Source organism: Microcaecilia unicolor, chromosome 9 (genome assembly GCF_901765095.1).
Source record: "Microcaecilia unicolor chromosome 9, aMicUni1.1, whole genome shotgun sequence".
NCBI classification, from domain to species: Eukaryota; Metazoa; Chordata; class Amphibia; order Gymnophiona; family Siphonopidae; genus Microcaecilia; species Microcaecilia unicolor.
This window is the reverse complement of record NC_044039.1, coordinates 219,198,094-219,223,032: the sequence shown is the minus strand read 5'-3', so window position 1 is coordinate 219,223,032 and position 24,939 is coordinate 219,198,094. Positions and strand designations below refer to the sequence as shown.

General features: G+C 43.1%; 1 protein-coding gene across 1 annotated transcript in view; it reads left to right on the top strand.

The window, feature by feature from the left end:
• The window catches only part of NRXN3 (neurexin 3), a 1,814,506-nt gene that overhangs the window by 1,596,099 nt on the left and 193,468 nt on the right, over positions 1 to 24,939 (top strand). Inside the window, 1 exon segment of the mRNA XM_030213725.1 lies at positions 14,032 to 14,121. Coding sequence (XP_030069585.1) covers positions 14,032 to 14,121 — 90 coding nt within the window.

Genomic DNA, 24,939 nt, shown 5'->3' with positions numbered 1-24,939 from the left:
TTTTTAGGTTATATACCTTTGATGTTTGTCCCTTTTTTATGCATTTATTGATGTAGCCAGTTTCCTATTTTTGTGGTATGTGGATTAGTTGCTTTTGATCATGAAAGTTCTTGTGGACAGAGCTGTCAGTCGGTTCCTTGTCTGTCTCTGTCCTGTGGTCTCTTTTGCACCAGGATCTGCTGCACTCACTAGGGATGTCACATAGTAGACTGCAGGGAGCTGGGGACAGGCTCGGGCTAGGATATGCTTCACTTTCCTGGTATCCTAACCCTTGTAAGAGCACCAAAAATAATTTTATTAGGACCCTACACGATCCGTGTTTCGGCCAGAGAGGCCTTCCTCAGGGGTCTTCAAATTGACGTATACAAATGTAGCCTCCAAAGTTGCATAGAATAAAAACAACTGAGTGCAAAAACGCTGGTGCTGTCTAGAACAAAACCTAGTTGTTTTTATTCTGTGCAACTTTGGAGGCTACATTTGTATGCGTCAATTTGAAGACCCCTGAGGAAGGCCTCTCTGGCCGAAACACGGACCATGTAGGGTCCTAATAAAATTATTTTTGGTGCTCTATCGGTTTTTAGTCTGGTCCTTTTGGTCTCTTCCGCCCTTCTTTGTGGTTGTCTGTGTATTTTGCGGGAGATTTGGACTCTCTTTGGTCATCCTAACCCTTGTAGCAGGCTGGAGTACACAGGAATGTTGGGGGGGGGGGTGAGGACCCCCCCCCCTTACACAGGTAGATCTAGTAGAATTATCATTTAAGGGGTTGATATTCTGTAGCTATGGTGAGCATTTTTTTAAAGTTGCTTCAGCGTTATTCCCAGATGTTTAATGTCCAGCCTTTGTCCATGTGCCGGTACTGAATATCTGGGTTTTTGTGGCTACCTATCTGTGGTTAAGTGCGATATTCAGCACTTAACCACCTCAGCAATAGCACATAAAGATAGGACTGACTTTTACATGGTCCGATTTGGCCGCTTAACTCGGGCTTAACCACATATGTGCCGACTCCCCCTCCGCAGACCACCCCCGAAATAGCCGTGTCTCAGTTCAGTGGTCTGTAGTGATATTTAGCAGCATTAACTGGTTAATATCAGTGGGTGGCCTCACACAAGAGATGTAACCAGCCAGGAACTGCTTCTGGCCTGTTACGTTGCTTTGTATATCGACCCTTCAATAGTCAAATGACAATTGTAACCAGTTGATGATTTAAACAGTATTTACATCCATAGCAGAAGCACGTGTGGGGTCTGTGTGAGATGACCACATGGGGGCAAGCTGAGCCCTTTCATGGTTTCCCTGGGGAACTTGTGTATTTTTAGCTTCTGCAGTTCTTAACAGCAGGATTTCCAGAGCTGTGCCCAGGACCCAGAAACCAGTCAGGTCAGTGAATATACATTGGATAAATTAGCATAAACGAAAATCTTCATGCATATTCGTGGGGGATCTCCTAAGAACTCAGCTAGTCATGTGATCCCTAGAACAGGTTTGGGAAAGCTCTGTTGTAGGACGGAATGCAGTAAAACCTGGTCTGGCTTCCCCTGACTCTTATGGCATGGAGTCTCTGCGGCCACTTTTTTCTGAGGAATTCCTTCAGGCTGGGGTAGAGAGGTGTGGTAGCCGTGTTAGTCCACTTTTAAAGGTAATCAATAGAAATCAAACAAAATAAAACATGAAAAAGAAAATAAGATGATACCTTTTTTATTGGACATAACTTAATATATTTCTTGATTAGCTTTCGAAGGTTGCCCTTCTCCTGAAAGGGAACTTTAAAACAATACAGGAACGTAAGACCTTTCAAGTCAGAATGATTAAATATTTTGACACCCACCAGACATGACTTAACAAAGATCTGGGTTTTCTAGCCCTTTATAAACCATAAAATTGTACTGCTTTGTCACCCTCCTACCTCCATGCATATCTCCCTGTCCCTCATCCACCCGACTCTTCCTGTCTCCCACCTATCCACCCCTATCCTGTTAGACTGTCACTGAAATGCTTTGATGTTTCACTTTTATATAATGTCATCTACCAATATTTCCGATCTGATGAAGAAGTACTTGTGACCTGGCTTGGCCACTTTATGGAAAACAGGATACTGGGCTAGATGGACCATTGGTCTGACCTAGTATGGCTGCTCTTGTGGCTACGCTTATGAGTTTTTATTCTAACATATCAACCTCCTTGGACCTTCTTAAACCAGTCACCAGGGAGCCTCATACTGGTCTGTGCACTTTGGAAGGGATTTTAAGAAGATTGTACATTTTAGGTCAGTGATTCCCAAACCTATCCTGGGAGAACCCCAGCCAGTCAGGATTTCAGGATATCCACAATGAATATTCAAGAGATTGATTTGCATACACTGCCTCCTTGCTATGCAAATCTGTCTCATATATATTCATTGTAGGCATCCTGAAAACCTGACTGGCTGGGGTTCCTCCAGGACAGGTTTGGGGACCTCTGTTTTAGGTACAGCCATCCACTAAATAGATTGTGTATCACCTCAGGGGTCACCCTCAGCCCCAAAGCAAGAAAAAACCAGCTACACACATGTGTGTCACATGTACAGAGCCTGTCCGCTCAAAGCCGTGTCCTGCAAAAAAAAAACACACATGGCAGGAAAGTGGCATAGCACGCAGAATCCCCTGAAGGCTGGTACAGAGTTATTCTGAGATTCGAGTGGCAAAATATTGTGATCTTCCGCCAGGGTCGCTTTACTCATACTACCCCCCTCTCCTCAAGACCCTTCACTGGCTCCCTATCCGTTTTCGCATCCTGTTCAAACTTCTTCTACTAACCTATAAATGTACTCACTCTGCTTCTCCCCAGTATCTCTCCACACTCGTCCTTCCCTACATCCCTTCCTGTGCACTCCGTTCCCTGGATAAATCCTTCTTATCTGTTCCCTTCTCCACTACTGCCTTCTCCAGACTTCGCGCCTTCTGTCTCGCTGCACCCTATGCCTGGAATAAACTTCCTGAGCCCCTACATCTTGCCCCATCCTTGGCCACCTTTAAATCTAGACTGAAAGCCCACCTCTTTAACATTGCTTTTGACTCGTAACCACTTGTAACCACTCGCCTCCACCTACCCTCATCTCTTCCTTCCCGTTCACATTAATTGATTTGATTTGCTTACTTTATTTTTTTTTTGTCTATTAGATTGTAAGCTCTTTGAGCAGGGACTGTCTTTCTTCTATGTTTGTGTAGCGATACGTATGCCTTGTAGCGCTATAGAAGTGATAAATAGTAGTAGTAGTAGTCTCTTGTAACCAGAGCTAATATTGTGATGTCATAATGCCTCAGGCCACCAATAAGAGCCAACCTCATCAGTGATGTCACAATGGCTTGATTGTCCTATACTTGGCTCACTTTTATTACATAGCTCTTTGAGCAGGGACTGTCTTTCTTCTATGTTTGTGCAGCGCTGCGTACGCCTTGTAGCACTATAGAAATGCTAAATAGTAGTAGTAGTAGTAGTAACTGTAATGGGATTCAGAGGATGAAACAGAAGATAAGAGAACGAGAGACTTTATCAAACACTGCTTCTGTACTTTGAAACCTCACGTCTGTAGATGGACCAGTGCTGTCCCAGGGCTATAACCACGTCCTTTTCAGTTCACATTCTGAACAAGGGGGCTGTCAGTGCTGCCCCATCCCCCTCCCCCTCCTAAATCTCTAGGGTACCCCATTACAGCGAATGACCTTCCCAGTGGCCTCCTGTTCAGAAGCATACACCACACAGACAGCTTGACCTGCTGATTTGCACAATACCTGAACCACACCACTAACATACAACCATTTCGTTTTTCAAAACAAGAGCCTTCCTGATCAGCCCCCCCCCCCCCCCCCCCCCCCCCCGTCCATCAATTACTTCAAATGGAATGTGAGAATTCTAGTGAACGCCTGCGAGCTTCATACCTTGCCCAGCCAGGGATATCATGAGCGTGCTTTGTGTCTTGTTCTGAGTTCGGTTGGGTGGCTTCTTTTGGAGGGGGGGGGGGGGGGAGTTGAAGGGTTCACATTGAGCTTCTCTGCCAGCACTAGCAACACTGCCTGATCTTTGACTGACCATGTCGTTATCTGTTCCCTAAAAGGCAATGTGATCAGTTCTGAAATGTGACAAGCTCACCGTGAGGTTTTCAGGCTTGATAAATACTTTGACTTGATTGAGTAATGTCATTTTTTTTACTTCAGCTGACATTGGGATTGCCAGCCGGTTCCCTTTCTTACCAGCAGGCTCATCCGGTCTGAGTTTTAGCTCACTGCGTGGCTGGAGTCATAGTCCTGCTTTTCTTAAGGAAACCGGAACTACGTCTCCCTGCATGCATTGCTTCAAAACCAGAACTGGATCTACTGCAGTGAGCCAGAATGGGCAGAACAAGCCTTTTCCAGTACAGCCCCTTGGTCTTCAGTACCAGTCCTTGAGGTCTGCCAAGAGGTTGGGTTTTCAGTGAAGATTCATGAAGGATATTTGCATGCAGATCTCTGGCGTGCATATTCACGAGGGTTACTGGCCTTGAGGATTGGAAGTGAAGACCAAGGAGACAGCGATTTATTGGGAAAAAGCAAGCTGTGCCACAATTTCTTAGGACACATTCATGTACAGGAAATCAAACCTGTTACCTGCCATGAGTGGGAAAGCGCAGGGCACAAATGTAACAAAAATAAAATAGATACTATTGGAGATTCTACATGGAATGTTGCTACTACTGGAGATTCTACATGGAATGTTGCTATTCCACTAGCAACATTCCATGTAGAAGGCTGCGCAGGCTTCTGTTTCTGTGAGTCTGACGTCCTGCACGTACGTGCAGGACGTCAGACTCACAGAAGCAGAAGCCTGCGCGGCCACATTGGTGATCTGCAAGGGCCGATTTCTACATGTAGAATCTCAAATAGTAGCAACAGTGGAGGAGTGGCCTAGTGGTTAGGGTGGTGGACTTTGGTCCTGGGAAACTGAGGAACTGAGTTTGATTCCCACTTCAGGCACAGGCAGCTCCTCGTGACTCTGGGCAAGTTACTTAACCCTCCATTGCCCCATGTAAGCCCTGGGCAAGTCACTTAACCCTCCATTGCCCCATTTAAGCCGCATTGAGCCTGCCATTAGTGGGAAAGCGCAGGGTACAAATGTAACAAAAATAAAATAGATACTATTGGAGATTCTACATAGAATGTTGCTACTATTGGAGATTCTACATGGAATGTTGCTATGAGATTCTACATGGAATGTTGCTATTCCACTAGCAACATTCCATGTAGAAGGCTGCGCAGGCTTCTGTTTCTGTGAGTCTGACGTCCTGCACGTACGTGCAGGACGTCAGACTCACAGAAGCAGAAGCCTGCGCGGCCACATTGGTGATCTGCAAGGGCCGACTTCTACATGGAATGTTGCTAGTGGAATAGCAACATTCCATGTACAATCTCAAATAGTAGCTACAGTGGAGGAGTGGCCTAGTGGTTAGGGTGGTGGACTTTGGTCCTGGGGAACTGAGGAACTGAGTTTGATTCCCACTTCAGGCACAGGCAGCTCCTTGTGACTCTGGGCAAGTCACTTAACCCTCCATTGCCCCATGTAAGCCGCATTGAACCTGCCATGAGTGGGAAAGCGCAGGGTACAAATGTAACAAAAAAAACTGTTTATTTATTGTACTGATAAGTGCAAACCTTTGTGTAGCTGTTTGAGTCATTTCTGCTTCTACTTTGAACTTGTTTTGATCCACATCTCCTGCCTGGGGCTTCCCACCTGTTCAGGGGTGGCTGGAGCAACTCATACTGCTGTGTTGGGGAAGTGTTCAAAGGTGGCCTGCCGCTACAGTGATTTTAAGCAATTAGAAAAAAAATGTTTCCTAGATCTCGTAAAACATTTCTCATAAAATTCCACTTCTTACTAATGCTTCAGATAAATGCTAGACTTTAAAAGAGAGCAGCCTGAGAATGAAAAGGTCTTTTAAAACACGTTATTTAATGGGATGTTTAAATGACTTGACTTTTCTAATGTCCTTCAGCCTTAATCCTGGTTAGCTTTCGGGTATGATAGGTTCTTGTTATAAGATGGAGAAAGATGTGTCGAGGAAAAAAAAAAACGAACCAGTAGGCACCTTGCATTAGAACACAGCAGTCCAGCATCACTGCCGTGTTTCCTACATCCACAGCTCGGTTGTGCTGCACGTTGCACCCTTGGAGAGGAAAGGATTTGAAAGGTTACATTTCCTTAAAAAAGGTTGTTTAATCTGCTGCAGGCTCCAAGTCTGATTCTCCTCTCCCCTAAGAACTTCGTCAGGGACCCAGTGCTCAGTCTCATTCATCACTTATCATTAATGCCTGCCGTCTTTGTGAGAGTTGTCACACTGACAACAATGGAAAGCAATGTCCTCCATTTATCCACAGCAAAACACACACTCTCTCTCTCTCTCTCTCACACACACACTTTTCAGAAGAGGGACAGCACAGACGGCAGCAGTGCAAGCTTCATACCCCACATGCGCGCCCACGGACAGCACAGACAGCAGCGGTGCAAGCTTCACACACATACGCAAGCGCATGCGCACCATCTGATACAAAAACAAGGACAGCACAGATGACAGCAGTGCATGCTTCACGCTGCACACACACACACACACACGCGCATGCACCATCTGATACAAAAACAAGGACAGCAAAGATGACAGCAGAGCATGCTTCACACTGCACACACACACACACGCGCATGCACCATCTGATACAAAACAGGGACAGCACAGATGACAGCAGTGCATGCTTCACACTGCACACACACACACACGAGCATGCACCATCTGATACAAAACAGGGACAGCACAGATGACAGCAGTGCATGCTTCACACTGCACACACACACACGCGCATGCACCATCTGATACAAAAACAAGGACAGCACAGATGACAGCAGTGTATGCTTTACGCTGCACACACACACACACGCGCATGCACCATCTGATACAAAAACAAGGATAGCAAAGATGACAGCAGAGCATGCTTCACACTGCACACACACACACACACACATGCACCATCTGATACAAAACAGGGACAGCACAGATGACAGCAGTGCATGCTTCACACTGCACTCACACACGCGCATGCACCATCTGATACAAAACAGTGACAGCACAGATGACAGCAGTGCATGCTTCACACTGCACACACACACGAGCATGCACCATCTGATACAAAACAGGGACAGCACAGATGACAGCAGAGCATGCTTCACATTGCACACACACACACGCACATGCGCACCATCTGATACAAAAACAAGGACAGCACAGACGGCAGCAGTGCAAGCTTCACTCTCACACATCGCAGGTACAGCAGAAGCCTCAGACACGTTTCAGTGTGGCTCAGTCTCGCTCTGATGAGTCCTGTGTGAAAAGTGAGCTGGTATCTCAGCCTCCACAGTCTGCTTTGATCTTTTTATCAAGACTCACCACAGTGGTGATGGTGGCTTTAATGAGGTGGGCACCGGTCCACTGTGAAAGAACAGAGACTGTAAGGTCATTTTAGATTAGTTGGGAAATGGCCTTCAAGCAGTATTGACTGTTCACATTAAGCAGTGTGCACCAGTGATCTGGGGGGCCGGCCTGCAGCCCCTTTGCAGTGCTCGCCAGTTAATACATCAGTCATGAATGGTAAGATGTCTTTTGCTCTGGGAGGGTGTCGAGCACTCCTGCCTTTCAGTGCCACATGCTATAAGGTGATGTTGAACTGCTACTAAAGTGTTTTCTAATTACACTGGAATATCAGTCACAGGACTGGGGCTTCACTTCAGCATCGTTCAGAACTGTCTGAATAAAGCCTCCGAGAATCCAGAATTACCCGATTCCCGTAAACTGTCCCTGGGCCTTCTTTCAAAACTGAAGCTCTGGTATTCATTTGCCTGCAGAAAATATAATGCTTTTAAGAAATTGAATGTATTGGCCCCTTGAGGGTCAATGTGGTAACGTTTGGCCGAGGCACAAGTTGGGCTCACGAGTTCTTAATGTCCATTGACAGTAAACATGATGCATCTGCTCTGTCTTATAACTAGATGTATATCATGACATCGGAGTCTTCTATCTGGATTGTTAATTACTGTGTAATTAATGACGTTTAATATAAATGATAACTAATTAAAACTAAAATGTTATCTAAAATATTTTAAATGGAGTATGAGCCCGATTTTCTACATGCATTTGGGTTAAATCCTCGGTGATGTGTTGAGAGGCTCATTTTCAAAGCACTTAGACTTACATAGGTTACTATGCAACTTTGTAAGTCTAAGTGCTTTGAAAATACGCCTCACCCATGTTTCCAAACTCCATGAAGCCTCCTTACCTCTCGCACCCCTCAGTCTCCCCCACAAGCACCCAGTCTCCTTAGAGCTTTATGCCATGCATTGATCATTCCTATATACTGGGCAGAAAAATACCTCCCCTTTCCCCTAAAAAAATACCCTACAAATATGCAGACATTACTGCGTGCACTGCCTATGTTTCCAGCTTGAGACGCAGGAAGAGAATCTCTGCCCGTCGCATCGGCCGTAGTGCAGGGTAGTCAAAGATGAAAATTGACTTGAAGGTCTTGGGGGGCACTAGACCATCAGACCAGCCCCCAGGTGGGTGGGTGGGTGAGGGGGCTAGTAGGGGTCCAACTGGACCACAAGAGTTTTTTTTATTGTTGGTGGGGGGGAGTAGGGGGTTTGGACCTCCAGCCCCTTGTCTGTAGGGGGTCTGGAGGTCCACGAGACCTCCAGGCCCTTGTGTCAGGGGCCTTAGGTTTACAGCTCCAGGCTTTTTATGGACAGCCTGGACCTGTCAGGCCTCTTCTGTGGGGGAGGAGGATTGTGCCTGAGCACATGCCCAGGCATAATCCTCCCGCAAAAGTCCCCCGATCAGCACTAAATGTACATACATTTTCACATTATCAGTGTTGATTATAGGGTAGTCAATTCCTTTCTCTGTTCTGGAGATATTTTTCCCCGCGCTGTTCCGAACAGTACCGGGAACTGATCGTCAAGGCCTTAGTGACGTTTTGAGCATATATTTAGGCATTCAGCTCTAGTATATTTTCAAGGAGGCAAATTTAGGAAGTTCAACTGTCAAAGTTAGGAAAATAAAACCTTTGAGTAGTGGGTCTTTTGTTCTTAACGATACAGCGTAGTGCATTAAGGGAAGTGAAAATTCAATTTTCAAGGCCTATTCTTCATGAAATTTAAAAGCTTGAGGCCCATTCAAACAGTATTTCTCTGAACGCAGGCCTGCAGTCGAACCTTTCCTTTTCAGTGGACAAAGAAAATCATTTTCATAAAGACCGCAAGGCCCATCCAGTCTCTTCATTCGCTATTCATGTGGCAATAGCATGGACACTGTTTGATCTCTGCTTTACCCTGGCTTCCCCATAGCTGAGGATCCTTTCTTTGTCCCCTATGCTTTCCTGAATTTCGGCAGTGTTATTACTTCCTACCTCCACTGAGTTGTGATTCCTTATAAATTCCTCTTTAATACATAATGAAAACGTTGAAAACATCTAGACCCAGGACTAATCCCCAGGCCCTCCACTGACAATCCCTCTTGCCAAGTGCTCAGCCTACTTCACACCCATCTCCAGTCTGCTGCGGAAAGGTGTCAGAGGCTAGACTGAAATGTAAGTACGGTATACCACAGGGGTGGGCAGTCTCAGTCCTCGAGGGCCACAACCCATTCTGGTTTTCAGGATTTCCCCAATGGAAGCAGGGCATTCAAATAAGAACATAAGCATTGCCATACTGGGAGAGACCGAAGGTCCATCAAGCCCAGCATCCTGTTTCCAACAGTGGCCAATCCAAGTTACAAGTACCTGGCAAGATCCCAAAACAGGACAATACATTTTATACTGCTTATCTTGGAAATAAGCAGTGGATTTTCCCAAGTATATCTTAATGGCTTGTGGACTTTTCATTTAGGAAGATATCCAAACCTTTTTAAACCCCGCTAAGCTAACTGCTTTTGCCATATTCTCTGGTAATGAATTCTAGAGTTTAATTACACGTTGAGTGAAGAAACATTTTCTCCAAATTGTTTTAAATTTACTACTTTGTGGCTTCATTGCATGCCCCCTAGTTCTAGTATTTTTGGAAAGAGTAAACAAGCAATTCACGTCTACCCGTTCCACTCCACTCATTATTTTATAGACCTCTATCATATCTCCCCTCAGCCATCTCTTCTGCAAACTGAAGAGCCCTAGATGCTTCAGCCTTTCTTCATAGGGAAGTCGTCCCATCGCCTTTATCTTTTTCGTCGCCCTTCTCTGTACCTTTTCTAATTCCACTATATCTTATTTGAGATGTGGTGACCAGAATTGCACACAGTATTCAAGGTACGGTCGCATCATGGAGCAATACAAAGGCATTATAACAAGACTGGGATCTTGCCAGGTAATTGTGACCTGGATTGGCCACTGTTGGAAACAGGATACTGGGCTTGATGGACCTTTGGTCTGTCCCAGTATGGCAATACTTATGTACTTATAACTTCAGTACAGTCTTGATTATCTGACCTTCGCTTATCCAACCGTGCAGCATATCCAACAGACCTCCCCCCCCCCTCCCCTGTGATGTCATCACATTTATTTCTATACAAAAATCTTTGTTTTAGAACAATTTTTGAAAATTGGGAACTCTATGCCTTTTGTTTGTTTATTTATTTGTTGCATTTGTACCCCGCATTTTCCCACCTATTTGCAGGCTCAATGTGGCTTACATAGTATCGTCAAAAGCGTTTATTCATTGTTTGAGGGAGTATATGCCGTGTTTTCCGTATTATCCGACTTTTCATTTAACTGACAATGGGTCAACCCTGTTAGGTCACATAATCGAGACTTTACTGTACTTACAATCAATCCATCCGTATCTTTATCATTGTCATTATCAAAAGTCATCAGTATATTTTCTCTCATCTCCCTGGGAAATATCAAACACTGTATTTAAAAAATGAGTTTTTCAATAAAATCTTAAATTTCTTAAAATTCAGCTCTTTACAGACAGTATTCGGACAGTATTAGCGATCTTCACATTTTTGTGAGATTCTTTGGAGGAATACCTGTATATGCCAATTTGAAGACCCCTGAAGAAGGCCCTTTTGGCCGAAACACGGACCATGTTGAGTCCTAATAAATCATTTTGGTTTTTAACATCAGTGGCTTCAGTCTGGTCCTTCTGGATCTCTTCCGCTTGTTTTGTTGTTGTCTTGAAGATTATTCTACACCATAGGTGCCAACTAAAATAACGCACTGGACCGAGTAGATTCCCCACGAGCTTTAGAACAATGGGGAGTGTAAGGCATGAAGTCTAATCAGGCCAGGCCTTATTCAGTTCAAATTCAAATCGATTCTTGTATACCACTGATATCCCCTTGTCAGGGTTCAGTGTGGTTTACAATCTAGGTGAGACAGAAGCAGATAGTGTGTGAGGTATGAGAAAATTAGATATCATTGATGTAATGTAGGAGATCAGAAATATTATAAGAAAGGATAGTAGGTGGTACTAGGAGGTAGAAGTCATAGTGGATTATGGGAAGGGAAAGGTTTTTAGCCTCTTCCTGAAGCTAAGGTAGCTGTTTTCTGTTCTGATGGCAATAGATAGAGTATTCCATATTTTAACTCTCAAGTATGGAGAATAGAGAGCTGTAAATCTTCTGATATTGAGTTGTCTTTTGAAACAGCGATGCTAGCATAAGTTGTTCTTTCAGTCTGTTAGACTGGACCAGACGTAGCGAAACAGTTTTAGCAATTCAGAGGATTTGAAAAACTAAACAAGCAGCTTTGAACCTGAGTCTTTCTGCTATGGGGAGCCAATGCACTTTCTTAAGACGAGTTGAAACACTAATATATCTATTCAATCTGTATTTTAGTCTTTCAGCTGTATTCTGTATGATTTGCATTTTTTTCTGATATTGACACAATGCCAAGAAATAGAACGTTACAGTAATCCAAGTGAGGTAGAACTAACATTTGGACTAGTAGTGCGAAGGCTTTTTGATTGAAGAATGATCTGACTAGGTGTAGCTGTCTCATTTTGAATAGTGTTTTTTCCATAGCTAGTTAATATGGGATGAGAAAGTGAGTAAAGAATCGAGCAAGACCCCTAGTACTCTGGTTTCAGACTCAACTGTAAAACTTTGACCATTGGGCAAAGATATTGATGATAGGACTTCAGCTCCCTGATTTCGAAACCATAGGACCTTGGTTTTTTGCACATTCAATTTCAGCTTATTGGTCCCCAGGTGCTGACAGCAGTCATGCCATTCTCTGAGTTGGGTCTTTGATGGTGTCACTGATAAGAGAAGCAGAATGTCATCCGCGTATGATAATAGTAGTTCATGATGACCCAGGTGTATTGAGGCAAGTGATGACATAAAGAGATTGAACAAGGAAGGTGAAAGGGGAGATCCCTGCGGGAACCAGTAGTTGGAAAGTTGGTTGTTTTGCTTGACAGAATAGCTTCAATTTGAAAGGAATTCACAGAACCATTTGAGCACAGTCCCTGTTATTCCTATCTGATCCAGGCCTGCCAGACATTAGACCACTCTTCTAATTTTTGTAGATCACTCGTCTACTCCCTCTCGGGTGTCCGCTCATCATGTCATCTGCAAGAAAGCAACATTTTCCTTCTCACCTTGATCCATGTCCCAGGGCCTAAGCATGCTCCCTCTGGTACAATGTGTTCTACAAATCCAGGAGGTAGTCATGGAATTGTATCTGATGAAATGGACTCTGGTCTTCCCAAGCTAATTCTTCAATGAAGCTGACTTCCGTGATGTTTTCTGAAGTCAGGTGTCTTGCTGCATAGGCCGTTTCACCTACGCCATGAAAGTAATTCATTCTCCTGTCTATATACTTATTATATGTGCCAGTGGTTCCCAAACCTGGTCCTGGAGGCATCCCAGCTAGTCGGGTTTTCAGGATAGCCACAGTGAATATTCTTCATGAGAGAGATTTGCATGCAGTGGAGGCAGTGCATGCAGATCTCTCTCATGAATATTCATTGTGGATAACCTGACTTGCCGGGGAACCACATATATATGTAGTCAGCTCTAGTCTTAACCAAGGGAAATTTTAGGGATGTCGGCTGTTGGGTTACGCTGCTTTAGGCTGGGTCAGCTGACATCGACAGCTTCTTTCATGGCATAATCAGATTCAAGACTGTAGGAAGAGATGACATTGTAAAACACTGACTGGCGTATCACTAGTAAAGGTGTCTTTGTCAGTCTATTCGTTTTGTCCATGTCTAACTGTCCCTTGTCCTTTTGCTCTCACCTGTCTAGCTTAGCCTGAAATTGCACTTGGTGATTGCATAGGGAGAATGGAATGCAAAGCCAAGATGTCTTCTTGACTGAGCTAACATCGTAAGACCATAGAATAATGCCAACTGTTTTGTCTGATAGTGTCATTTCAAGAATATCTCATCCTCCCACATCCAGTTTCAGGGCATTCAGAATAAAAGTCTGTCAGTACGCAGAGCAGATACCAGCTGGACGTTAAGCACTCACCCAGTAGAAGGTGACACTTGCCCTAGTCCTTTACGTGCTGAGCTGAAGAATTTCAGCGCAGCCTGTGCAAGCCAGTCAGTGAGAACATATGCGATGGTCCTACGAGGATGGCATATGTTTCTCATCCAGTTCCTGCCAGTGTTTTAAGAAATGCTGTTATAAATCAATGACGACTGCTCCCTCTCTGTAGCATAGATGAAGGCAGAGAAAGACCAGTTGACCCGTCCACTCTGCTCGGTTGTTTCCATCTGCACAGACCCTCAGCAGGCCCAGCTGATGCCCGTTGACCTTCTGGATGGGTGCCACATTGTTTCCAAAGACCAAACTTCATAGAGATTTAACCCTCAGCCTTGCTGCATGTTTTAAATCTGTCTCATATGATGATAACACTGTTAATCCAATATGCCAAAAAGAAAATAATAATTTTTAAATAATTCAGTTTGCTTGATGACTACGTTGCTTATGAATTTATACTTTCAAATTGTTTTGAAGTTGTTTTTTAAACTTTAAAGGCATCTCTGATAATGAGCGTCTCCAAATGGTAAAACAGAAATTCCCCTTCATATATAACCGACACGCAGATGAATGGCTTCAGGAGAAAGGTAAAAAATTATTAAAACTTTCATTTTAAAAACCATTTGATCAGAAATCCTTATTTGTTTTTTAAAAGACTGCAAATAAATGTGACTTAAAAGGGTAATTGCCTGCTTCAGAAACGACTGTTTTAATTTCCATTATAATTTGTCTCAGCTTCTGCCTGTCATCTGTCGATAAATCATGTGAAAACACGCTGCCGTTAAAATGTAGTTAAAGGGACTAAGGTTGAAGCTCGATTTCAATGTAAAAACAGCCAGAACAGCGACAAAAAGAAGAACTTAAACATGAATTATAATGTTAAATAGAGCATCTGAGCCCTAAAGGTCAGCAGTGGACCCTGCATCATTTCTACGTTAAAAATAAAACAACATTTATAACTGTATTTCTTTTAAGATATTAAAAAAAATATATATATTGGGCTCCATAATACCAATAATTTTAATTTAGTGCTTGAATAGTTTTGATTAAAACATTATAAGGAAAGTTTATAACTACTTTTGCATTTAAATCTAGAAGAAAGGACAGCCTAACGTGGTTCACTTCTGATTAAAACCAGGGGTTGATTAAATGGTGCTTTAAGATTTTCAGAGATGGTAAATTGGCCACAGGAGGGCCGTATGGATAAAAGCAGCCACTTAGATTGTAGGATTTGTTTTTTGCATTGACTTGTGTCTGTGGGAGACTGCGTAACCGGAGGCACCAGGGCGGCTGGGCTATCCTGAGCCTATCTTGAGAACTCCCCTCCAAGCGCACTCTTTCCTGAGTGAAATGAGACCACAGCTGCCCGTTTCTGGGCTTTGAGTCTGTGCACAGTACTGTTTAAGAGAACTATGACGGGGACGTGCGATTGTTTTTAAAAGAGGCACGTCCTGGTTCCACGAACCCGCAAAAATGTACACAGCAAACCTTTGTTGGAAGAGATGGTTTCATCAGGATCCATCTGCAACTACCAACCTGCAGCTTACATGGATGTTGATGCCATAGGGGTCAGGCTGGGCTTGTCCTGGTTTCCCACCGTTGCAAGGAGTTCCTACATTGCTTTAGGACCTCACAACAGCATTTATACAAGGGGGGGGGGGGGCGATTAAACCAGGATGGGCTTAGCCTGCCCCCTCTGACTTAGAAGTATCTGATTACCTTTAATCACATTCAAGCTGTTTTATCATTTCTTCAGATTTTGACATTGGTTTGTGTAGTTTGCCCAACGGATCTAGAGAAACAATTCATACAATTGTTTTTATGTTGTCGTCTTGTGTTACACACATGCCGTAGCCAACTGGTTCTCCACAGAGTCCTTGGGACTCTCCTAACCAGTTAGGTTTTCAGGATATCCACAATGAATATGCATGAGATAAATTTGCATGCACCGTCTCTATTCTTATGCATATTCATTGTGGATATCCTGAAAACCTGACTGGCTGGGTATGTCCCAACGACGGGGCTGAAAACCACTAGTATAGCCTGATAACAAGTCAGTTCTCCTTTAAAGGATCAGGATTCAAGTGGCCTATCCTTGTCCTCTGGAGGTACTCAGCTTCCACAGACAATATCTTCTCTTGTGACCTTTCCCTTATCATGAATTCCAAGATAAACTTAGGAGGAAATCACCCAATAAATTCAGCTCGTCAACCCAGTATAAATCGTCATCAGATTTTAGATGCTGTCCTTTTATTCTTAATTCATTTCAGCACCTTTCGTTCTCCAAAAAGTCCCTTTAACAAAAACCGAAATGCGAATCCCACTTTGGTATTGTTTGAACCGATGCATGACAACCCCCTGCTGGTGCTGTACTGCTTATGTGCCTGAGATGTCGCGCCTTCCCCTGACTGCTCCTCTCGCTGTTGATGTTTTAGTTTATATTTAATTCATTCCTTATCTAAGCTTAGAAGCATGCTGGGCTTATGCATTTATGACCCATCCTGGATGTCCCAATTTTGTTCATGAAAGTTTATTCAAAGATAGTCACTTACAGGTCTTGGGATGGGATGGGGGCAGGAAAAAGGTTTTTAAAAAATCTGGTTGGTGTCAGGCACCAGCGTAAAATGTTATGAGAAGACATCTTGTAATTGCCTGGAGACTCTTTTTTTTTTTTAATCCGAAAGGAAGACAGAAGTTCAATTCCTGCCCCTCCTTGGTAACGTTTCCTAGAATAATGTAGAATTAAATATGAACTCTTCTTACACAGTGGCTTTTATTTACCAGGTAGGTAAATGGTGTCATGTTTTAAAGATGAACTGTTGTGTTATGATACGCAGCTGATTACATCCGTCACGATGCCTTTCATGCCTCCCAACAAACGATGACTGTCTGCAATTGGTAACAGTTTGTATAGATTGTTGGGAAGTTTTATTGATCTTTAGCATTAAAATGCATTTTCCTAGACATGTAGGAAGAGAAATAGATACATATGAACAGACATGTGGCATGAAAGTTCTTTAATTCGTGCACTGCTTGTGATCTTTCTCTTTGAACTGGTGGAAGAGCAACACATGGTGAACAGGACCTAACCACAGTATTGATTTATCGGTAGCTGGATATTGATTTTTCTTTTACTCAGGAATTCATGGTATTATATTTCTCTCTATATAAAGTCTGAAACACAGCACCACAGTAAATTTGTCGTCAGCAGAGATGACCACTTATCTGCGATTCTGCACCGCAATCTCTGATGACAATGAATGTATTGTGCTGCTGTGTTTGAGACTTTATACGTAGATATGCTTTGCAATTGGGAAGTCATATGCCGTTGATGGCATTTTTGAACTTATTTCTTAGAATGTAGTACAATTTGGGACCAAAAATTAAATTATGTGTTAGGTTTTTGCACATTTATCACTTAACCAAGGGGAAATGATGATGTGTAGAGCGGTCATGTAAGCTGCTTATCGACCTGGTTCATGGAAAAGTGAGCTCTGCAGCAGGTACAGCCTATACTGAATCTTCCCTTGTCACATAAAAAATGTTTTTAATAAAATTGGCGTATGCCTTTTATAAAAATTTACCCTACAAGTCTTACCTTTTTTTTTGACAGGGATTGGTTCTTCTCTTATTTGTCATGTATTTTTACCTCTCCCTTGTGGGGGGGATTTCTGTTTTGAATAGAAAAATGTATGCCAGATTACTAAGTTCCACCCTTTTATGAACGACCCAGTCACTGGTTGGACCAGCTATCTGTTCATCTGTATAGCAATCGCTCATCTCTTCATTGACTATCTGTCCATCCTCTAAAAACGAATCCATCAGTCACTACCTGTACAGTACATCAACTTGACACCAATTTCTCTATCCTGTTATCTATTAATCATATGTGCTTCTCTCCTTTCATCTGCTAGACAACAGTCTCTTCATTCTTCTGGTTATCCACCATAAATCAGTCAAGCTCCCCAACCTTCATACATCACATGTTTAACTAAAGCACCACAAATTGACTGGGAAACACAAACCAAACAAGATTGCATTGGAATTATTGATTTTATATGTTGCATTTATGCTTTAGAGTCAAAGAGGTTTACAAGTAACAATTAGTAATACAAAACACAGTACATATACAGTTGTCCAGTAATAGGAAGACCAGCAGTAAAGGAAGAGATAGTGGATAAGAAATCCATTTGTGGTAGGTTGAGCAGAATATATTCTCCAAAGATTAGTCTCTACTTGGTAATTTATCACCATCCCCTCTGTTCATTCAACTACTGAGTATCGTTAACTGTTGGTATAACTAAAGGTTGGGTGAATTTCTTCATAAAGAAGGTTGATAAAACCCATGTGGAAACTTGTTATTAATCAGGTCATAACTACAGACCGGTCACTCTCTCCATCTGTGTGAATACCCTACATCTGTCATATATGGATGATCCAAGTATGGTATGTTTCCATGATCTAAAGCAGGCCAGCACACCAAATATTCCTAGAGAAGACATGTAACGCCAACATTTCAATAGTTCCAAGAGACTTTCATCAGTACCATAACTTGATAATGGGACTCTATGTAGTCTAGTAGCACTATAAAACGATAAGAAGTAGTAGTAGTTTGAGACTTCAGTAACCTGCAGCATTTCTGGTTAATATATTAAACCTTTGGACTATGTGCGAGACTTTTCTGCTTGGATATTCATTTGTAATCTATCTGTGTCCATCCAGAAAGGCAAGTCAATAAGTTGGCACCTAAATGTAAATGCTGGTAATGTGGCCAGTTTATAGAACGGTAGCACAAACGAGGAACTTCTAGAAATGGAGCTCAAAGATCATGCTAAATGCTATTCTGTACAGGGCGCTGGCATTTTGGCGCATAAATGGCGCTATTCTTTAACAGTGCACGCAACATTTTGAAATGCCTATGCCCCTCCCCTGCCCATACTCCCTTACAGTTGCACGACAGAGGATTTAGGCATGGGGTATTAGAGAATAGCGTGGAAGAAGATGCACATGGTAATTCCAATTAGTTCCAATTAAGTGCACTTATTGATAAGGCTCATTAATTCATACTTGAGAGCTTATTTACCAGTTTAGTTGTGCATGCATCTTGACACCACACCTTAATTTTGGCACGTTATATGGAATCCGAGAGTTAGCGCGCTACTGTCAGGGGGCATGCTGCCAAATGATGCATGCAACTTAGAATACTATTAGTTATGGCGAGCTTTTGACCCCGTCATAAGTGGGCACACTGACCTTTTGGCACACCAAATCAGCTTTCTGAAAGCATTCCTGTAACAGCTTTGGCGTGCCCCTTACAGAATTGGCGTTAAACGCGCCCCTTTGTGGTGCTGCCAATATCTCCGTGTTGAATAAAGAAGCAGAAAAGTCTGGAACTCGTGTGCATTCTACTACGACCACTACTGATCCTTTCCAAAGCGGTACCAGATGTACGTAGTGCAGTTCACAACTGCGTAAGACAGAGCTAACAATCTTTGCAGTGTATGACCCATGTTTTTTAAAATGCCCCAAGGGAAAGGCTCTCGTATCAAAGGATGTCATGCCTGACAGATACCAGTCCATCCCTTAGCTCTACAAAGTGCATGTAATTTCAAAAGGTACCAATGCTTCAAAATACTACAACAAATTGCATTAGAAAAAGCAAAAGCGGGTAAGAAACAGATGGGATGGGATGGTGTTCCTATGGCAGTTAGTAAAAAAAGATAACACCTTTGAGCATATACCATCGGTGGATGACGGTATATTAGCACTGTTAAACAGCACTCAAGTCCATGGCTTGCTTACAAATACTGATGTCCATAAAAATGCGCTAGATATGCCAAAGGGAAACAGCTGCAGGTGAAGTCCACATGAGAAAGAAGTACCAATAAATCTTCTCCAGGTCTTCAGATGAGGCACCTACAAACGTGATCTCAGAAACAGCCAAATAAGAGAAGTGCTAGAGAAGGCCTTCGTGGCCTCCATCAGACAACCTTTAACCTGCTGATAGAATTGATCGTCAAAGAGAAACCAATATTATAGTAAGTGCTAGAAATGATAGAAATCAATTGTAGCTAGTAAAAAGGAACTTTATTCCAAAGTTTGACATCCAGAAAGTCATTTTAATAGAGCAGGAAGACACATAAGTGACTAAGGGGACAATTCTAGAACTTGGCTACTTGATATAAGTGCGGTCGCTGAGCATCATGCCTAAGTCATCATAAATACTAGCGTACAGCCGCTTTGTCATGCCCAACTTATGTCAGGTCAACGACTGATGTCAGCTGGCGCAACTGAGTGCACCATGCAGTGTGCATAACTTAATATATTTTTTGACAAACTTTCAAAGGCAGCCCTCTTCTTCAAGTCAGTTATGAGCAACAAATGACAATGTCAAAATATATATATAGTGAAACATAAAAAGCCTTCCAATGACTGTCTCAAACCTTTAAATATTACCGGTACCGTATACTGATGACAATTTTATGATTTGGACTGAAGGAGAAGAGGCCATGAAACAATTTTACAATTCCTTTAATGCATCTCATCCTTCAATCAGATTTTAATTTTCTAGATACCACAGTTTCTATCGATAAAGGCTATATACACAATCATTTATATACAGGAAACTAACTGACAGATGCAATTACCTCCACAACTCCAGCTTCCACCCTTCACATACAAAAAAATCCAGTATACACAGCCAAGCCACACGATACTATCGTATCTACTCTGACCCAAAAGACAGAGATGAACACCTCAAAATCCTGACTGACTCAAACAAAAAGGCTGCAACCCCAAAATAATCTCCAAGAAGATTGCCTCTTTCCTCAAAACACCCAGGGAAAAAACCACAGAGAGAGTGAGTGCCTCTTGTAGTGACATACAATCCAGAAACTGAGAAGAAACATAAAAGATGTACTCCAGGAATATGAATTACCGAAAGAGATATTCCCAGCCCCACCAATGCTGGCCTTTCAACAACCACAAAAAATGAAGCAAAAATTAGGGAAAAGCAAACTCAACTGAAGCAGAAAGAGAGAAAGGCACAGCTATGAAGCAAGTTGCAAACTGTGCCAGCACATATCACAAGACCCCACAGTTGCCTATATGGGAAAAATATTCAACGTGAAGGGGTTAATGCATACTCTTCCTCAGATGTAGTGTAGATCATTCAGTGCAGAAAATATGAAGCAACGGGGCAGATGCTGAAGACGAGGATCAACGCGTAGCTACCACATGAAATATCACAAGGCAATTAAGGGTGACCCTTCTGCTGATGAATATTTCTCAGAACCTGGACACTGCATCAATGACTTTATGGTCAGAATACTAAAAGGTAACTTTAGAGCAATCCAAAGTAAGATCTTTGAAGTTAAAATGATAAAATATTATGATACCTAACAGATAGGACTTGACAAGGATCTGGGTTTCCAATCACATTAAAAAATCATAACATTATGGGCCGTATATCAGCTAGCGATGATCAGTGTTCTGCTGACTGTCGCAGGTGTTAAACATGGAAAATTCAATTCTAGGCCATGTCCGGGCACCGGCATTGAATTTCTGGGTTTGTAGAGCCAGCTAATTCATAGCCGGTTAAATGCGATATTTAGCACTTAGCCAGCTGTGAGTTATGGTAGAAAGATAGGACTGAATTTGACGCGGTCCCATTTATGCACTGGCCGGTTAAGTTCTGAATATCAGCATTTAACTGGACACCTGCTGACTCAGCCCTGCATGACTCAGCCCTGAGAACACCCCCCAAAATAGCCAGGTTTGAGTTTGGCGGTAACCAGTTTTATTTTCAGTAGTACTTAAGTGGTTAAGTGCTGCTGAAACTGACCGGTTTGCCCTGAACAGGTCATTTAACCAGCCTGGAGCCGGTCACCTGGTTACCCAACCGTTTCTCCAAGTCACTCCTTCCCCTCCCCCCACTTCTCCCTGTCATTGGAAGGCTTTTCATGTTTCACTATATGTATTTTGATATTGTCATTTCTTGCTCATATCTGACTTGAAGAAGAGAGCTGCCTTCAAACACTTGTTAAAAAAATATATTGTTAGTCCAATAAAAACATATTGCCTTATTTTCCTTTCTATTTTTTTCTGTTTATTACCTTAAAGTAGAATAACACGGCTACTATACCGCTTTATCTAAGATCGTATTGTATAAGTTTGTACATGTCATTTAGTGACACACCCCTTGTCCAGCAAATGCTCTGCTGATGTGTTTGCCTCCCTTGCTGTTGTAGATTATTGCATAGCGAACTTGCACGTAAAAGTGCCCATTAAGGCAACTGTTACATGCACAAGCTGCGTGTAACTGCACATGCCCAGTTATAGAATTGCTCTGAATAAGAGCAGACAAGTTTCTAACATGGTCAGTCTGGCATCACGTGCCAGTATACATGTGAACTCCAGTCTCTTGTAGTAACATAGGAAATGATGGCAAAGAAAGTTCATTATGGCCCATTGAGTCTGCTCAGGAAGGTTGTTGGGGTTGTACCTGCCACACAGTATTGGCTGTTTTCCCCATTCTTGTAGTGTTAGGGTTGTACCTTCCACACATTTGACTAATTTCTCTATTCTTGTAGTGTTGGAGTTGTACCTGCCGCACATTAAGGCTACTATCGCCATTCTTGTAGTGTTGGGGTTGTACCTTCCACACATTCGGCTACTTTCCCTATTCTTGTAGTGTTGGGGTTGTCCTTGTCATACATTCAAGCTATTTTTCCCATTCTTGTGGTGTTGGGGTTGTACCTGCCACACATTCAGCTATTTTCCTTATACTTGTAGTGTTGAGGTTGTACCTGTGTTAATCTGATTGTGAGCCCTTGAGCCTAGGCCGAGGCTTAGGAAGGACCTTGGCCAAGGCCTAGGGTAGACCAAACAGGTGCTAAGCAACACCACGGGCCACAAAGCCCCGCACACTCAGGACAATCAACAAGCAGCACCAGAAAAGGGAGATAGACCACTCACGCAGGCCGCAAGGCCGATCCAGAACCCACTCATGCAGAGTCCAAGCGTACGGGCCTCACGGCCGAACTGGAACTGAATCATACACTAGGGAAGGGAAAAGAACAACGAGGGGTCCCCAAAGGGACTAGAGCTCAAGCAACACACACAGCGCTAGCCAGTGACACAAAGGGAAGGGTGACAGACAAAACTGGCAGATACAGCCTACGACCAGAGGGAGAGAATACAAACAAAGGCTACACAGAAACTCAGGCAGCAGAGGACAAAGCCCACAGGGAGAAAGGGAAAGCCGGAGACAGAATGAGACACTACAGGCACAGACTCTACAAGAGCGAAGCTCCACAGGAATGGCTAAACAGGTAAAAACAGGCTGAAGGAAAAGGCTGCTTTCAAATAAGGACAGGAAAAAAGCAGGCACACAAGAGTACAGAAAGAGATAAGGCAGACACCAGAGAGAGGCTGCCTAACAGAGGCAGCGCTCCCAGAAGGCAAATACCTAGCACTGCACATAAAGGGTTAACACTGAGTAAAGAGAAACTTAAACAAACAAACAGGAACAAGCTTACTACTGACAGAAAGGCTGCCTAACAGAGGCAAGGCTTACAGAAGTCAAATACCAAGCTCTGCACATAAAGAGTTAACACTGAGGAAAGGGAAACTAAACAAACAAAGTAGGAACCAGCTTACCACGGACAAAACAACACCAGAGCCAGGCAGGGAGAAACCAGGCAGAGCCAGGTGCAGTGCAGTGACGCAATCAAGGACACGCTGGTAACAACCAGCGCACACAGAAACCACAAGCAACGAGAAGAGCGAGCAAACTCCCAAGAATGCACACTGTGCCATAACCACAGACTGAGTGAGGGAACCAGGCTCAGCGGACAGGAATTAACGCTAGAGCGTACGTTGTAGGGAGAGGTAAGTTTAAATAGGTCTGACTTCTGACATCTGCTGCTTCAGATGTCAGCTCAATCCCTGGCAGTGCAATCAGAAGCGAGTCCCAATCATTCCCCTGCCTGTCTCAGTAGAATCATAACAATCTGCCACACATTCAGGCTACCTTCCCCATTCCTGTGGTGTTGGGGTTGTACCTGGCATGCATTCAGGCTACCTTCCCCATTCCTGTGGTGTTTGGGTTGTACCTGGCATGCATTCAGGCTACCTTCCCCATTCCTGTGGTGTTGGGGTTGTACCTGGCATGCATTCAGGCTACCTTCCCCATTCCTGTGGTGTTGGGGTTGTACCTGGCATGCATTCAGGCTACCTTCCCCATTCCTGTGGTGTTGGGGTTGTACCTGGCATGCATTCAGGCTACCTTCCCCATTCCTGTGGTGTTGGGGTTGTACAGTCCAGGTTGCTTTCCCCATGATGTTCATATTTATTGTGTGCTTGGTTCGCATCATCTTGCTGATTAGGGTTCTGCCGTTATGTGCTCCAGTTTAATATGGAGATGTGTTCCCTGAGCTCACATGGACTGAACCACTACAAATGGAACTTATGCAGCTCTGGCTAGTCATTCAGTAACACAGCTCTCCTTAAACATTCCAACTATACGTCAAACACTTTTCCGGAAATGAAATACACGGTAAATTCATAGCATAGAAAGGGGGAAACACCACATAAGCCTGTAATAAACAATTAAACATCCACCAGACCTGTTATTTATCTGTTGCCATCTTCTGTATATCACCTTATTCTGTATGCAGTCTTTTATCTATCCATCATTATCTACAGAAAGCAGAAGATTGTGTCAGAAAAGACGCATTCCCATGGGCTCTGTCATTATTGTAGTTTTCAGTTTTGGGAAAGTTTTCTTACCCTAAAGCGACTTCAGACCTCATATAAAGAGTAATTACAAGGGAGGGATTGATGGATGGATTATAGATGAGTGACAGACCGAGGACAGATGACTGATGGATTGAGAGAAGATGTTTTTTCTAGTTCTGTTTAGCAACATGCACTTAGTGCAGAAGGACCTCATTACATATCCCATGATGACGAGGCAAATAAGATATCAGTAGCACAAACAGATGGGTGGAATGATAGTTCATAGGGAGCCTTAGACTTCATACATAATAGATTTCCACAGAGTATGCATGTATTTATAACTGAGCAACGATCTGGTAAGTTGGAAGTTATGTAGAGCTGAGGCACCAGCATTTCAGTGCAAATAAACTAGTTAGGAGAACCCAAAAAAGAAGGCGTCAATTTCTTCTAAGTAGACCTGGAGTACAACAGATGGGTGCATCTTTTTTCTTGCATTACCCATGCAAATGCACAGTTAGATATCAATTTACTAAATATGTGTTCTTTGAACCTAAAAATCTCACTGAATTCTTAGCAACCAAGAGAATTGAAAGAGAGACTCAGGTGTCCTGAGAGAGAAATATTCCTTGTAGCTCCACAGTTTTTGCTCTTTTTGTTAACATTAT